The sequence below is a fragment of the Sus scrofa genome, chromosome 7 (genome assembly GCF_000003025.6).
Source record: "Sus scrofa isolate TJ Tabasco breed Duroc chromosome 7, Sscrofa11.1, whole genome shotgun sequence".
In the NCBI taxonomy this organism is placed as follows: Eukaryota; Metazoa; Chordata; class Mammalia; order Artiodactyla; family Suidae; genus Sus; species Sus scrofa.
The window spans coordinates 61,032,782-61,050,667 of record NC_010449.5 but is presented as its reverse complement, the minus strand read 5'-3'; the positions used below and the strand labels follow the sequence as shown (position 1 = coordinate 61,050,667).

At 43.3% G+C, this 17,886-nt stretch overlaps 1 protein-coding gene across 3 annotated transcripts in view; it reads right to left on the bottom strand.

Moving 5' to 3' along the window:
• The window catches only part of GRAMD2A (GRAM domain containing 2A), a 45,727-nt gene extending 27,842 nt beyond the window's left edge, over positions 1-17,885 (bottom strand). For all 3 annotated transcript variants that reach the window (XM_013978112.2, XM_013978113.2, XM_021099127.1), the window contains exon 1: positions 16,714-17,885. In XM_013978112.2, coding sequence (XP_013833566.1) covers positions 16,714-16,754 — 41 coding nt within the window. In that variant the 5' untranslated portion in view covers positions 16,755-17,885. The remainder of the gene's footprint in view (positions 1-16,713) is intronic.

Here is a 17,886-nt window from a genome sequence, read left to right as displayed (position 1 = left end):
CTCCATATGCCACAGGTGTGGCCCTAAAAAAAAAAAACTTTTGGCGAACAAAAGTCTGGGACAGGAGTTCCCGTCGTGGCGCAGAGGTTAACGAATCCGACTAGGAACCATGAGGTTGCGGGTTCGGTCCCTGCCCTTGCTCAGTGGGTTAACAATCCGGCGTTGCCGTGAGCTGTGGTGTAGGTTGCAGATGCGGCTCGGATCCCGCGTTGCTGTGGCTCTGGCGTAGGCTGGCGGCTACAGCTCCGATTAGACCCCTAGCCTGGGAACCTCCATATGCCGCGGGAGTGGCCCAAAGAAATAGCAAAAAGACCAAAAAAAAAAAAAAAAAAAAAATCTGGGACATAGATGGCTTCACAGGCAAATTCTATCAAACATTTAGAGAAGAGCTAACACCTATCTCTCTGAAACTATTCCAAAAAATTGCAGAGGAAGGAAAACTCCCAAACTCATTCTATGAGGTTACCATCACCCTGTTACCAAAACCAAAGATATCACAAAAAAAGAAAATTATAGGCCAATATCACTGATGAATATAGACGCAAAAATATTCAACAAAATACTAGCAAACCAAATCCAACAATACATTAAAAGGACTGTACACCATGATCTAGTGGTATTCATCCCAGGAATGCAAAGATTTTTCAATATTTGCAAATCAATCAGTGTGATACACCACATTAACAAACTGAAGAATAAAAACCATATGATCTTCTCAACAGATGCAGAAAAATCCTGTGACAAAATCCAACACCCATTTCTGATAAAAACCCTTCAGAAAGTGGGCATAGAAGGAACCTACCTCAACATAATAAAGGCCATATATGACAAACCACAGCTAACATTATTCTCAATGATGAAAAGCTGAAAGAATTCCTGCTAAGATCAGGAACAAGACAAGGATGTCCGCTTCTGCCACTATTATTCAATATAGTTTTGGAAGTCCTAGCCACAACAATCAGAGAAGAAAAAGAAATAAAATAAATCCAAATTGGAAAGGAAGAAGTAAAACTATCACCGTTTGCAGATGACATGACACTATACCTAGAAAATCCTAAAGATGCTACCAGAAAACTGTTAGAGCTTATCAATGAACTTGGTAAAGTTGCAGGGTACAAAATTAACACACAGAAATCAACTGTACTTCTATATACTAACAATGAAAGATCAGAAAAAGAAATTAAGGAAACAATCCCATTCACCATTGCATCAAAAAGAATAGAATAGTTAGGAATAAACCTACCTAAAGAGAAAAAAGACCTCTAGTCTAAAAACCATAAGACGCTGATGAAAGAAATCAAAGATGACACAAAGAGATGGAAAGATATACCATGCTCCTGGATTGTAAGAATCAATATTGTCAAAATGACTATACTACCAAAGGCAATCTATAGTTTCAAAACAATCACTATCCAGTTACCAATGGCATTTTTCACAGAACTAGAGCAAAATATTTTAAAATTTGTTTGGAAGCACAAAGACCCAGAATAGCCAAAGCCATCTTGAGAAAGAAAAATAGAGCTGGAAGAATCAGACTCCCTGACTTCAGACTATACTACAAAGCTATAGTCATCAAAACAATATGGTATTGGCACACACACACAAAGAAAACAGAAATATAGATCAGTGGAACAGGAGAGAAAACCCAGAATTCACCCCAAGCACCTATAGTCAACTAATCTATGACAGAGAATAAAATATACAATGGAGAAAAGATGGTCCCTTCAATAAGTGGTGCTGGGAAAACTGGACAGCTTCATGTAAAAGAATGAAATTAGAACACTCCCTAACACCATACACAAAATTAAACTCAAAATGGATTAAAGACCTAAATATAAGATTGGTACTATAAAACTCTTAAAGGAAAACATAAGCCAAACACCCTCTGATATAAACCACAGCACTATCTTCTCAGAACCACCTCCTAGAGTAATGATAATAAAAACAAAAATTAAAAAATGAGACCTAAATAAACTTAAAAGGTTTTTTTTGGGGGGGGGGTTTTGTTGTTGTTGTTGTTGTTTTTGTTTCTTAGGGCCGCACCGTCAACATATGGAGGTTCCCAGGCTAGAAGTCCAACTGGAGCTATAGCCACCAGCCTACACCACAGCCATAGCAATGCAGGATCCGAGCCACATCTGCAACCCACACCACAGCCCATGGCAATGCCGGATACTTAACCCACTGAGCAAGGCCAGAGATCAAACCTGCGTCCTCATGGATGCCAGTCAGGTTCATTAACTGCTGAGCCACAATGCGAACTCCTAAACTTAAAAGGTTTTGCACAGCAAAGAAAACCCTAAACAAAACAAAAAGACAATCCATGGAATGAGAGAAAATATTTGCAAATGAAGCAACTGATAAGGGATTAATCTCCAAAATATATAAAATGCCTCCTGCAGCTCAATACAAAAAAGAAAACATGCAACAGAAGAAAGGCTGGGGGGAAAATGTAATTGTAATGTATACATGTAAGGATAACCTGACCCCCTTGCTGTACAGTGGGAAAATAAAAAAAAATAAAAAAGACAAAAAAAAAGGAAACAAAAAAAAAAAAACATCAAAAGATGTGCAGAAGGGAGTTCCCTTCATGGCTCAGCAGTTAGCAACTTGGATCCATGATGATGTGGGTTCAATTTCGGGCTTTGTGCAGTAGGTTGAGGATCCAGTGTTGCCATGGGCTGTGGTGTGGGTTCCAGACGTGGTGTAGGTCACAGATGCAGCTCAGATCCTGCATTGCTGTGGCTGTGGCATAGGGTGGCAGCTACAGCTCTGATTTGACTCCTAACCTGGGAGCTTCCATGTGCTGTGGATGTGGCCCTTAAGAGAAAAAAAAAAAAAATGGGCAGAAGATCTAAATACACAATTCTCCAAAGAAGACTTACAGATGGCCAAAAAACACATGAAAAGATTCTCAAAATCACTAATTATTAGAGAAATGCAAATCAAAGCTACTGTGAGGTCCTACCTTACACCAGCCAGAATGGCCATCATCAAAAAGTCTATAAGCAATAAATGCTGGAGAAAGCATGGAGAAAAGGGAACCCTCTTACACTGTTGGTGGTGGGAATGTAAATTGGTGCAACTGCTATGGAAAACAGTATGGAGATTCCTCAATAACCTAAAAACAGAATTACCATTACCATTTGATCTAGTAATCCCACTCCTGGGCAACTATCCAGAGAAAACCATGACTCATAAAGACACATGTACTCCAATGTTCATAGCAGCACTATATACAATAGTCAAGACATGGAAGCAACCTAAATGTCCATTGACAGAGGAGTGGATAAAGAAGATGTGGTACATATATACAATGGAATATTACTCAGCCATAAAAAGGAATGAAATAATGTCATTTGCAGCAGCATGGATGGACCTAGAAATTATCATGCTAAGTGAAGTTAGACAGTGAGACACAAATGCCATATGCTATCACTTACATGGGTAATCTAAAAAAAAAAAAAAAAAAAAGGGATACAATGAAGTTATATGCAAAACAGAAACTGACTCATAGACTTTGTGAAACTTATGGTTACCAAAGGACACAGATTGGTGGGGGGAAGGATGGGCTGGGGGTTTAGGATGGAAATGTAAAATTGGGTTGCACAACTATAAATATAATAACATTCATTGAAAAAAAAATGGTGCAATTGCTTTGGAAAGCAGTTTGGTGGTTCCTCAAATTCTTAAACACAGTTAAAATATGACCCAGCATTTCTATCTCTGGGTATGTACCCAAGAGGACTGAAAGTATATGTCCACACAATATCTTTTTTTTCTTTGTTTTCTTTTTTAAGGCCGTACCCGAGGCATATGGAAGTGCCTGGGCTAGGGGTCAAATTGGAGCTGCAGCTGCTGGCCTACACCACAGCCACAGCAACTCCGGATCCAAGCCACATCTGCAACCTATGCCACAGCTTGTGGCAAACACAGATCCTTATCCCACTGAGCAAGGCCAGGGATTGAACCCACATCCTCATGGACACTACATCTGGTTCTTAACCCACTAAGCCACAACAGGAATTCCCTCTCCACAATATCTTGTATACGAATGCTCATAGCATTATGATTATTACTATAATGCCCCCCAAATGGAAACAACCCAAATACCTACCAACTGATGAAATGGACAAACAAAATGTGGACAAAATTTTATAATTCAACCATAAAAGGAATATACTATTGACACATGTTACAACATGAATGAAGCTTAAAGACACTCTAAAGGAAAAGACAGTCACAGAAGACCAAGTATCATATGATTCCACGTGGAAGAAATGTCCAGAATTGGCAAATCCTCAGAGAAGGAGAGTCTTTGCCAGGGGCTGGAGGGAGAGGAGAATGGGAAATGACTAATGTGCACAGGTTTTCTTTCTAGGGTGATGAAATTGTTCTGGAATTAGACAGTGATCATGGCCACACAACTTTGTGAATACCTAAAAGACAACTGAATGGCACACTTTAAAAGGGTGACTTTTATGGTGTGTGCATGGTATCTGGATGATGAGGATGGGAAAGGGGAAAGGGAAGGAGAAGGAGAGTAGTCTGGGGTCTCAAGGACCCTAACATTTACAGGCTGTGTAGAGGAAGAGGAGTCCTCTAAGGAAACTAGGAGAAAGTGGTCCAAGAGGTAGGAAGAAAACTGGGTGTTGTCATGGAAAACAAAGGAGTGCTTCAAAAAGGAGGAATGGGAAAGCAGTGAAGTTCGCTGAGAGGCCAGGTAGGAGGAGGATGAAAGGCAGTTACCAACTTTAGCAACAAGGAGAGGATCTGCAACTTTAGCCAGGACCCTATGGTGCAGTAGTGGGGGAGGGGGGGCGATGTCTGAATTCAGACTTTAAAGTCTGCCCCTCCTTCCTGCCTCCCACGCTGGTGACTGCATCTCAGGGACAGACAGTGAGGACAGGCCTCTGAGCCCAAGAGAAGGTGCTGCTGCGCACAGCTGAAAGCCCAGGCCACCGGCCAGCTCAGCGCCTCATCAACCTCAGATCCTGCCTTCCTCCCAGTGAAGGACCGTGGCAATTCTGGGGGATGGAAAGGAGAAGGGACTGCTCCTCCCTCTCCTGGTCCCCTGAGGGGTGTGTCTGCGGTCGGGAGGGAGGGGTGGTGCCCTTGCCCGTAGCCTCTCCCCTGGACAAGCCTTCCCCTGCCATCCTCACCGGACGCTCCTCCTCAGCCCCTGATACGTCTCTGCCTCAGCCCAGGAACCACAAGTCTATTTTCTGTGCCTGCCTTTGGAAGGGCTGGAAAGCCCAGCGCCACGAGCGCAGAGAAGGCAGCCACACCCAGAATTCCAGCACCACACTTAACGCCCCATGCCAAAGAGTCTGCCCCGCCACCCACGACTGCTTGGTGGGGGCTGGCGGGTGCTTAGGCAGAAGAGCAAACACTTGCACAGACTCTGGGGCTGTTGAAGTGCAACTGTCGCGCCTGTCCCTCCTGCTCCCTGAAAAGGAAGCCCAGGCCCGGATTGAGAACCAAACCCAGTAGCTGACCCGTATTTGGGGCATCCCAGGCATGGTCCAGCTCTGCGAACTGCTGCAGGCTCCAACTACCTCGAAACCCTCAGGCGCGTTCGAGTGAGCGATGAACTACTCCTAAAGAGCTCACTGGGTCCTGGGACCTCTTCCTCCAGGGAAAACCCCAGATTGTCTAATAGTGGAAAACCCCTAGGAATGCCTGTGTATACCACTACAATTCAACATTATTCTGGAAGTTCTAGCCACTGCACAAAGACATGGGGAAAAAATGGTTCATGTATTAAAAAGAGATGATTATTATTTGAAAGATGGTAACATATATACTAGCTAGAGGACATATAATCAACTGGAAAATCGTAAGACAGTGGCATGCATACTCTTCCATTCGGGTACTGGACCAGGCAGCTGTGATGAGAGTACACATATAATACACTCTTGCAAACTTAATTGCTACTCTAGTGGTTACAATATGAACATAAAAATCAACAGTTTATCAGTAGACCTGCAATAAGGTTATAAAATATAACTAGTGAAAAAATTCCATTCATATGGCCACAACTCATATACCTGAGAATAAACTTTTAATATGTAGAAAATCTATGAGAAGAAAACCACAGACATTTTCTGAATGACATAAGATGTGAATAAATGGAGAGAGAAACTCTGTTCTTGAGTGGGAAGATTGAGAGCTTTAAAGAAGCAAATTTATCCCAAATTGCATGCGGAGGCTTTGCCCCACCAAAAGTCTGAACAGATGACAAAGCTAGAGCAATTAAACTTACTACTTCAAGAAACATTAATATGTCAATAAAACAGAAGAGGGAGTCTAGAACATGAGCTAGGGGTATCTGAGATTTTAGTATACAATAAAGAAGCTGTTTCAAATACATACATGAAGGATAGATTGTGCAATAAATGGTATTGGGCAATTGGTTACCTCACATCATTCACAGAAGTAAATTCCAAATAGATTAAATAACCAAATATTTTATAAATCAATTAAGAACTAAAACTAAAATAGAGGAGAACATTATATCAGGAAAAGTATTTCTAAACAAGATATAAAATGCAGAGCACAGGAGTTCCCATCATGGCACAGTGGAAAAAAATCCGACTAGGAACCATGAGGTTCTGGGTTCAATCCCTGGCCTCGCTCAGTGGGTAAAGGATCTGGCGTTGCTGTGGCTGTGGTGTAGGCCTGTAGCTCCAACTGGACCTCTAGCTTGGGAACCTCCATATGCCATGGGTGTGGCCCTAAAAAGCAAAAAAAAAAAAAAAAAATCCAGAGCACAAAAAAAATATTTAATTGCCTAAAAATTAAAATCCTTTGTACACCAAAATTTAAATTAACAAAGGATTGGTGTTTTTAACCTGCAATGAGTTCATCCAAGTCAATAAGGAAAAGATAATCTAGTAGTTAACTGAGTAAGGAATATGAACAGGCAAGTCACAAGAGAAGAAATCTCTCTCTTGCCTGTCTTATTGGTAAACATTAAAAAATTATGGTGCTTATCCCACTCCTGGGCATCTACCCAGAGAAAACCATGACTCAAAAAGACACATGTACTCCAGTGTTCATTGCAGCAGTATTTACAATAGCCAAGACATGGAAACAACCTAAATGTCCATCGACAGAGGAGTGGATCAAGAAGATGTGGTACATATACATGGTGGAATATTACTCATCCATTAAAAGGAAGGAAATAATGGCATTTGCAGCAATGCGGATGGACCTAGAAATTATCATGCTAAGTGAAGTCAGTCAGACCATGAGACACCAACATCAAATGCTATCACTTACATGTAGAATCTAAAAAAAGGACACAATGAACTTCTTTGCAGAACAGATACTGACTCATAGACTTTGAAAAACTTATGGTTTCCAAATGAGACCAGTTGGGGGTGAGGGGATGCACTGAGGAGACTTTGAAAAACTTATGGTTTCCAAATGAGACCAGTTGGGGGTGAGGGGATGCACTGAGGGTTTGGGATGGAAATGGTATAAAATTTGGTTGTGATGATTGTTGTACACCTATAAATGTAATAAAATTCCCTGAGTAATTAAAAAAATTATAGTGCTCAAAATTACCAAGGGCTCAGAAAATAAGCATCCAGACTGAAAACTGAGTTAATCTTTCTGGCATGTATCAAATGCCTTAAGAAATGCAAATTCATTGATCTTAAAACTCCACCTCATGGAATATGGTATAAGGAAATAAATGGACAAGTAGGCAAAAATTTATATTCATGTGGCTAACAATTACTAGGAAAAAAGGTAGAAATACCAAACAATATTTTATCAGTACAATAGATTCCTATGCAATTGACTAAAAGAATATAGCTGCGTGTGTTAATATGGAAAAAAGTTCAAAATGTGTTGTTTATTAAAAAGTAAGTACAAGTTAGTAACTAAAATAGAATCCATTTATAAAATCTAAAAACCTATATCAAAGAGTAATGATTATATCTCAGGGGAGAATTATGGGGTGATTTTCACTCTCAATGATTTCTGTTTTGTTTGAATTTTTTTGTTTTTACCATTTTTTAAAGTTTTATTGAGGAGTTCCCATCGTGGCTCAGCGGTAAACAAATCTGACTAGGAACCATGAGGTTTCAGGTTCGATCCCTGGTCTTGCTCAGTGGGTTAAGGATCCAGCATTGCCGTGAGCTGTGGTGCAGATCGAAGACGCTGCTTGGATCCCTCGTTTCTGTGGCTCTGGCATAGGCCGGTGGCTACAGCTCCAATTCGAGCCCTAGCCTGGGAACCTCCATATGCCGTGGGTACGGCCCTAAAAAGACCAAAAAAAATTTTTTTTAAGTAATTAAAAAAATAAACACAGGGTTTATTTAACCTGGTACCTACTGCATAGCCCATGACCATATATGAAAAAAAAAAGGAAAAAACAAAACAAAACAAAGATTGTTCACCGAAGTGTATTTAGAAGAGGAAAAAACAAAACAAAACAAAAAGCAACTGTGGTACAATGAGATCAGTGGTGTCTTGGGAGCCCTGGGACACAGGTTTGATCCCCAGCCCCACACAGTGGCTTAAGGATCAGGGGTTGCCACAGCCGTGGCTTAGATCAAAGCTGCGGCTCAGATCTGATCGCTGGGAACTCCATATGGTGAGGTGGCCATAAAAGAAAAAAAGAAAAAACAGGCATGAACAAATTATGCTTAATTCACAGAATGAAAGGCCTTATAACTATTAAAATGATATTTATCAAGTTATTTAATAAAACTGATTACTAAAAATAAGTTTATTAACATGAAGGGTAGCATTATGTAACACTGGAAACAGCATTATGTAGAATGGCATGACTAATAAAATATAAATGGGAAGGATGCTTATCAAAATCCTAACACTATTTTTCTCCACAAGTTGGGATTTTGGATGTTTATTTTCTTCTTTATACTTTGCTGTATATACTTTGCCTAAATTTTATCATCACAATAAACAATTTTCACTTGGTAAAAGAATGAAAAGGAAAAAGGAAAAGGATACAGGAAAAAAAAAAAAAACTTTGTTCCAAGGGTATCCCAATATTAACTAATATTAAGTAATAGACACCTCTGAAATTCCAGACGTCTAAAACCTCATGCTTCTTACATAAAAATCACCAGATTCTAACAGTAAAAGAAACCTTGATTTTTTTTTTTCTTTTTCGTTTTAGGGCCGAACCTAGCCTACGGAGGTTCCCAGACTAGGGGTCGAATCAGAGCTGCAGCTGCTGGCCTACACCACAGTCTCAGCAACTCGGGATCCAAAACATGTCTCCAACTTACACCACAGCCCATGGCAACGCTGGATCCCCAACCCAATGAGGGTGGCCATGGATCAAATCTGCATCATCAAGGATACTAGTTGGATTCATTTCCACTCTGCCACAATGGGAACTCATGAAAGTTGATTTTAAAAATGAACTTTAGGGAGTTCCTTGTGTGGCTCAGTGGTAACAAACCTGACTAGTATCCATGAGGACACAAGTTGATCCCTGGCCTCACCCAGTGGGTCAAGGATCTAGCGTTACCATGAGCTGTAGTGTAGGTTGGCAGCTATAGCTCTGACTTGACCCCTAGTCTGGGAACTTCCATATGATATTGGTGCAGCACTAAAAAGCAAAATAAAAATAAATAAAAATGAACTTCGCCAAATTTCCACATGTGATAAAACTGCACAAAACTAAACAAATGCACACACGCAAATGAATATACATAAAAGTGGAGAAATCTGAGTAAGCTCAAGGGTCAATGGGTGGGATTATCTCAGGGTCAATGGGTGGGAGAAACTGGGTGAAAGGTACATAAGATCTCTGTATTATTTCGTACAATTGCATGTGAAACTACAATTAACTAAAAATTTTTAAATTTTATTTTTTAAAAAAATGAACCTTGCACCTTGAATAGGAAAACAGACCAAGCTTTTCTTAAAGCTGAGGCTTCATCATCAGAGAAGTCTTGTCTCAGATTCTCAAAGTTGGAGACACTGTAGGGAAGCTAATTTTTGGTGAGCATCTACTGTGTCCCAGGTCATTACAACCTGAGAATCTCTGAAGTGAGCCAGATGTGACTCTGTTTTATGGATGAAGGAATGGAGCCAGTAGTAATTCAGCAGTAACTTATGGAGCAAGGATTTGAATCCAGGTCTTTCTAAAAAGCTCCGGCTCTTCCTATTATTCTATCACAGTAACTACATACCTGAGAGTAACTTAAAAGGAAAAAAAAGTATTGAGTGTTATCTATATCACAGTATTTAGTGTGAGGAAATAAATATTTGAGTGGGTGAAAAAAAAGGTGGAGTTGCAATTAGGCACAAGGAACTTCAATATGTGTGCCTACCTGGCAGTACCATCCCTTAGGTACATCACTGCAGCCCTGATTATTACAGAGTTCTTTCCAACACCCACTGAAGCTTGCTCTATCTACTGCTCCTTCACCAAAGAACAAACCTTTGACATCACGTTCCTTTCTTGATAAAACCAGCTCTGCACTGCTGGTGGGACCCATACAGAGTCAGGGCCATGACTACTCCTAATCTCTCTTCTCCTGGGTCAGATACTGCAAGACCCATTAGCTTTCCCACTTAATGCTTTCTCATGGGGCCAAATGGTTATTTCCAGTTCTCTCAAGTCTTCCTCCATCATTATGGACGCTGGCTGACAAACTAATGGAGCCTGGAGTCCAGGCAAGGGTTATAGTGCACCCTTGGAATTTGGGCAGATTTGTCATGTCTTAATAAAGGGACATGTCTCTGGAAAGAGAATATTTCACTTTTATGAGATTTTTAATATAGCCTATGACTCTCCAGATGATAGGAAATACAACTTTAGTTTGATCAGCAACAAAATGGGTTTGAAATATAAACTACAAAACTGGTATCTTTAAAAAGTAAACACTCAGCTGGCAATGAACACCCCTGGTACTTGGATTATGGTGTCCAAATACAATTTCCCACTAAAAGGAACCAGTGCTCCTTAGATAAATGGCTGGTTCCAGATTTGGGGCAGGAAATACACAAATGAGCCTAAAATATCTAATCATACCAGAAAGCAAGGAAGCCATCAAAGACTGAGGTCATAGCACGAGTATTCAGGAGCCAACTTGAAGATTGGACAAAGATGGGACATAAGAATGGTGTCTACACTGGGCTTAAACACATCAAATATGTTTAAATCCATGAGATTTTAGTAATATCAAAATGATTCATTGGTCACCTTTGGTGAATACTAGGTGAATCTCATTTTGAAAACTTGTAAGTAAAAAAGGAAAGAGTTGAGGATTTATTCTGCCTTTCTATGGTACTAGCTATATACCTCAGGCTAACCAAATAGTTGAAGAAAGGTTTTTTGTTTGTTGGCTTTTTAGGGCCGTACCATTGGCAGATGCAAGTTTCCAGGCTAGGGGTCAAGTCGAAGCTGCAGCTACTGACCTATGCCACAGCCACAACAACTCAGTATCCAAGCCCCATCTTTGACCTACATCACAGCTTGCTGCAACACCAGATCCTTAACCCACTGAACAGGGCCGAGGGTGGAACCCACATTCTCATGGATACTAGTTGGGTTCTCAGCCTGATGAGCCACAACAGGAACTCCAAAGAAGGGATATTTCCTTTATAGAAAGATTCAAGCTACTAAATAATGACAGAGTAATAGAATTAGAGTAAGACTCTTTTTTAATCCCTAATGAAATAATAGGTCTGCATGAAATAACCACCAATGGCTGCTAACATTCCCTAAAGATAAATAACCAGACCTTATGTGCTTCCTCAAGTGCTCATTACCTCCTGAATCCAACCAACCTCTAGATCCAACAGCCCGTTTATAGGAAATACAGGAGTCAGAGGAACATTTCCAACAATAATAGCAAACTGGAAAATGGTTTAGGAAAAATGACCCGTTTTTTCCCCAGCAAATAAATTGCAAGAAAAAAGAAGACACGGAAGGGGAACTTAGAGATTATAAAATATTATAGAGATATAGATATACAGATTCAATGTTTCAGCCAGTTATATAAACCTCATTTGGATCCTTATTAAAAATTTTTAGGAGTTATCATTGTGGCTCAGCGGTAATGAATCTGACTAATATCCATGAGGATGTGGGTTCCTTCCCTGGTCTCACTCATTGGGTTAATGACCTGGTGTTGCCGTGAGCTGTGGTGTAGGTCACAAACATGGCTCAGACCTGGCGTGGCTGTGGCGCAGGCCACCAGCTATAGCTCTGATTCGTCCTCTAGCCAGGGAACTTCTATACACCACAGGCATGGCCCTACAAAACAAAAACAAGAACAAAAATTTTAAATGGCACGAAAACATTTATGAGAGATAGCTAGTCGGCATTTAAAGGGGGATCTTTAAATGCCGACTAGCTATCTGATGATTTGAAAGAGTTATTATTTTTTAGGTGTGAAATGGTATTGTAGTTATATTTTTTAAAGATCTTATCTTTTGGAGTTCCCGTTATGGCTCAGTGGTTAACGAATCTGAATCTGACTAGGAACCATGAGGTTTTGGGTTCGATCCCTGGCCACACTCAGAGGGTTGAGTATCCGGCATTGCTGTGAGCTGTGGCGTAGGTCACAGATGCAGCTTGGATCTGGTGTTGCTATGGCTGTGGCATAGGCTGGCAGCTATAGCTCCGATTGGACCCCTAACCTGGGAAGCTCCATATGCCCTAAGTGCAGCCCTAGAAAAAGACAAAAAGACTAAAAAAAAAAAAAATCTATCTTTTATAGATACACACTGAAATAGTTGTGGATGAAATAATATATCTTAGATTTGCTTCAAAATAATCCAGGAGTGATGGAGAAAGGAGGCCCATAATTTGATAATTGCTGCAGCTGGGTAAGGGGCACATGCTGTTTTTTGTACTAGTCTCTCCTTTTGTACGTGTGGGAAATTCTCCACAACAAAAAGACTCAACAATTAAATATAGAAACATTTTTCAATTTGTTTGGTAATCAAGGGAGCCATATGAATATCAATTCTGAGATACTATCTCTGGGTTATTCTGGGTTATTTTAAAATAAAATTTCTGAGTAGACCTTCAAAATTCAAAAATTATTATTATTATTATTAGATGAAGGAAAGTGCAGCGTTTATTGCAGGGCACAAGCAAGGAGTGCAGGCAGCTCACGCTCAAAAGGTCTGAACTCCTTGATGGCTTTCAGGGAAAGTTTTTTTTTTTTAATTCAATGAATTTTATTACATTTATAGTTATACAACGATCATCACAACCCAATTTTATAGCATTTTCATCCCAAAAAATTATTTTAAAATAACATTTTGTGTGGCCCTGGTGATTATGGCCAAGTTTCAAATAATTTGATTAACGTCAACGCATATTACAAATATTTAATTAAAAAAAAGAAACACTGGAGTTTCCTTGTGGTGCAGCAGGTTAAGGATCTGGCATTTTCACTGCTGTGATGTGGGTTCAATTCCTGGCCCAGGAAGTTCCACACACCACGGATGCAGCCAAATTATATATGTGTGTAATTTTTTTCACTATAGACGAGGAAGTGAGAAAAGCACTCTTACAACCAGTCACAGCTGTTTGCTCAGGCAGCGCACTCATGCTGCTGCTCTGACCCTAAGTCAGTGAACAAAGGGACATCAATTAAATGAAATACCGGTAGGATTCTGACAATCTTTTACTGTACTGTGATGTGCCAGTCAACACGTGAGCGGGAAAAGCAATTTGTGTCTGATTTTTTGTTTTCTTTTTAGGACCGCATCTTCAGCATATGGAAGTTCCCAGGCTAGGGGTTGAATCAGAGCTGTATCTGCCAGCCTACACCACAGCCACGGCAATGCCACATCCGAGCCACTGAGTGAGGCCAGGTTTCAAACCTGCATCCTCATGGATACTAGCTGGGTTCTTAACCCGCTGAGCCACAACAGGAACTCCCATGTTTGATGTATATGCTTTTTAGTTAGTATTTTTTAAAAATAGCATCAGCCAAAAGCCAATGTCCTATTAAAAATGAACAGTGTGATTTTAAACATCACCTGAGGAAACACTAATTTAGGACAAAGACTTAAAGACTGGTGCAACCTCCACAAGTTATTAAAACACTCCAGTTCTAAATCATGACCAAGCATTTCTGAACTAACGAAAATGTCTGGGAGTTCCCATATCATGGCTCAGTGATTAATGAATCCGACTAGGAACCATGAGGTTGCAGGTTCGATCCCTGGCCTCGCTCAGAGGGTTAAGGATCCAGTGTTGCCGTGAGCTGTGGTGTATGTCGAAGACGCAGCTCGGATCCCATGTTGCTGTGGCTCTGGCATAGGCTGGTAGCAACAGCTCTGATTAGTCCCCTAGCCTGGGAACCTCCATATGCCATGGAAGCGGCCCTAGAAAAGGCGAAAAGACAAAAAAAAAAAAAAAAAAAAAAAAAGAAAGAAAATGTCTGGTTGTGGTGGGGAGAAGGAACCAGCTTGCCCTGCAGACACTTATATTCATGGGAACAGGGATGCCCTGGGGAGGCAGGTACTTCTTAGTTACAAAGGAAGATCTGTTCCCAGGGCCTTCTGTCCTCCCCTTCCTCCTCTTTTCCTACATTATTAAATAGCTGGGAAATTAATCAAAGCTTCAAAAGTTGGTGATAACAGGTGGTGATAGAAGGATGCCCTGCAGCCCAGGCGAATAGCAGCACCATGGCCAAGACTGACTCCATGCCAGAACTACCCTTGTATAAGAGATAGCTGCAGAATTGGGCGGAGGGGAATTATTTTCACTTTTCAGGAAAGGAGAAAAGCAAATTATTTTCTGGTATCTAGACTCACACACTGGACACCAAAGTGGAATGCTGCATGGGTATGAATTCATGGGCTTTCCACAGGTAGTCATAGCAATGAAGCAATTATGTAAGAGATAAAATACCTTCAGAAATCAAGGAGGAAACAGGCTAGTTGGCAGAAGCACTGAATGACTGCCTGGGGAAGGCCTTTAAGGAGCCAGCAATCCAATCTCCTTACCTCATGATGGCAAAGCAGTGTGGGTACCTAACTTGTCCCAGGTCACAGCAAAATAGGCTCTTCACCTTGGTCTGATAAATATGGTATGTGGCATTCAAGGGCCACAACCTCACCAGGTTAAGGACTGGGAGGGGCCACCCAAGCAGGCACATGAAAGAGCTTCAAGGAGTTTGGCTGGCATAGCCTATCTTGAGTAGTGCCGACCTCAACCTCAGGGGGTCCTCCTAGGTGGATAGATTGGCACACAGATCCTTCTGGTCTGCACTAAAGCTTCGAAGACTCACCTAAGCTCAGAAATTTCAAGCAACCAGTAACATCAAGGCATGGATAGGACCTTGGCTGTCCCCTCTAGGCTATTCAGAAAATTCTCCCAAAGGTAAGTCAGGAAAGAGAAGTTCGATTTGGTCCCAGCAGAAATGCTCCTGGAAGCTCAGTGGCAGCTTGTGGCAGCTTTGGGCTCTAAACCTGCCCATTTGCCCCAGAGATGCTCACTGTTGACTGGTCCTGTCAAACAATAGCCTCAGACCTGAAAGCAGCTGCCTGTGCAAACAGAGTACTGTGATAGGAGCATACTGGCCCCCTCAGTGCAGGAGGGGAGGGACACCCTATCCTCCACTCCCTGCAACCCCAAAGTCTTCAGTCTGAAAGGAGCTGGACTTCAGAGCCATCTGGAGGTGTACATGAGGAAAAGGCAGGATTGTCAGGACAGTCTCTCATTCCCTAGAAGCCTAATTCCTCCAAGGATGGATGGGGCAAGCAAAGCAAAGAAGGGCAAGTGCCAGCTGGGTAGAGCTCCACCAGCCTCTCTGGGGACAGGACAGAGAGAGCCCTTAAACATTCCACTAGCTCCATATAGACTGGGCACTGGGCTCACACACTTTCACCCTATCTGCCCCAGTGCTAGCTGGCCAGGGGTGCCAGGCGCCCTCCAGAGCTCAGGCTGTGGGGGTTGAGACCTGGGCAAAGGCAGGAATTTACAGGTTCATCCACTGGCTCTTTTTCCCAAAAACCTCTACCTCCAGGGCCCCATGACCTCAGGGGACAGAGACCCCAATTCATGGTGTCACCTGAAACGCCACCTCCCGCCTTCCCTGCCTCCCTGCCCCTTCCCTAGCTCCAAGAATTTTGCTTCCTCCGAGGGCGAGGGTGGAAGAGATCTTGAGGCTGAGAGACTGGCCCCAGCCCGCCCGACCGGGGCCGTCCTGACGCGCAGGTGCGGCCGTCGTGCTGGGGCAGCTCCACGTTGCCTCCTGGGCAGCTCAGCGCCGCTACAATTGCACACCCGGTTAGGCGAGGAGAGAGGCTGACCCTTCCAGGGGCCAAAAGGAATGCCCCGGCCCTTGGGTGGGGGGCAGTCAGGACTTGGGGTCGATATGGCTGGGGAATGAATGAATGACCGACCAACGACGGCGGAGAAGGGTGGTGGTGGACCCTGGGAGGTACCCCGAGGAGGGTGACCTCCGCCTCCCTGATGCCGCCCAGACGTGCCTCATCCCCAGGGTCAGGGGGTGCAGCACGAAGCGCCGACAGACGGACATCCCGCCTCCACGCGAAGACCTAGCAGCCCAGGAAGCGCTCGGGCCCGCGCAGCGCAGTTTTGGAGCTGAGCCCGCATTCCGGCGGCTGGGAAGTGTCTGCCCCGCGGGCAGAAAGCTCGGAAGTGCGGCGGCCGCCGGTCCAGTCGGACAGCGTCCCTTCGAGGCGGCCTCTGGGACCCCGCGCGGTCCGCGAGTCACAGACCCTTACCTGCAGGACTCCGCAGCCTCGCCTCGGCTCACGGCAGTCATCTCGGAGCCTCCAGGTCGGTGGAAACATCGCGGCTGGATTGAACACTCACCCACGATCTCCTCGGAGGACACGCCCCCGAACGCCCATTGGCTGCCCGTGCGGGGCGGGTCCAGCCCATTGGCAGTTCCTCCCTCTCTCCAGATCTAAGTGGGGTCCCAAGTTCTGCTCGGATCCTACGGCTCGGTCCACCCGATTGTCCGTCTGGGTCTACTCTTCACAGCGAGGGCCTTAGGTGCCTGCTCCACGTTCTTCCTCTTTAGCGCATTAGCCTTGGAGCCCGAGGCCTCTGCAGCAACCAATTCCCGCCCGCCTCCAAAACCTCCCAAACCTAAGTTCCAGGGCAGTTTCAATTTCTCTTCACAATAGAAGAGGATATGAGTAGGGAACACCAGAGGGAATTTTGAACAAGAGTCGGATGTCGGATAGCTCCGGAGATGAAATGATTCATGTACTTTTCCCAGAGTTGGGGGCTTGGCAATCTCCCCAAACAGAACGCTTTCGGAGGTCTCTAGGGAGGGACCGCAGATGGCCAGAAATCAAGAGTGGGGCAGCACAGGTGAAGAGATCAGATTGGTGGGGATGTGGCAAACTGACCTTTGGGCCCTTTCCCTCAAATCCCCACCAGGAAAGGGTTGGTCCTTGGGACTGGTCTGGAGAAAAGGTGCAAGCCAGATGCAGTTTCATGCCCAGCCCTCTCCCCTCCCCTTGGCCCTGCTTTATTATGGAAGGTGGGCATTAGAAAACAGAAGGAACACAAAAGCAGCCCAGGTTTCCATAAATTTTCTGGAATCTGGCCTCATCCTTCCATTAGAGGCCTCTACTCCAGGAGAACCTAGGGGGAGGGGCAGGGCAAGGGCCATCTCACTCGCCAGTTTACTCAGGAGCAGGAGGAAGAGGACCTTTTTGCTGCCTTCTCTGAGCTTTTAGATCCCCGGGTGATGCAAAGGGTAACGTGTATCCTCAAGACAGTCAGCAACGGCTTTCCCAGCACCTCAGCACGGTGGGAGACAGGATGGCAGGTGGCTTAAGTTGTTAACACAGGAGTACACAGCCACAAGGCTGTTGCCATTTTCACCCCACTCAGAGGGCAGGGTTCAACCACCCCCTTAATCATCAGAAAAGAGAGGAAAC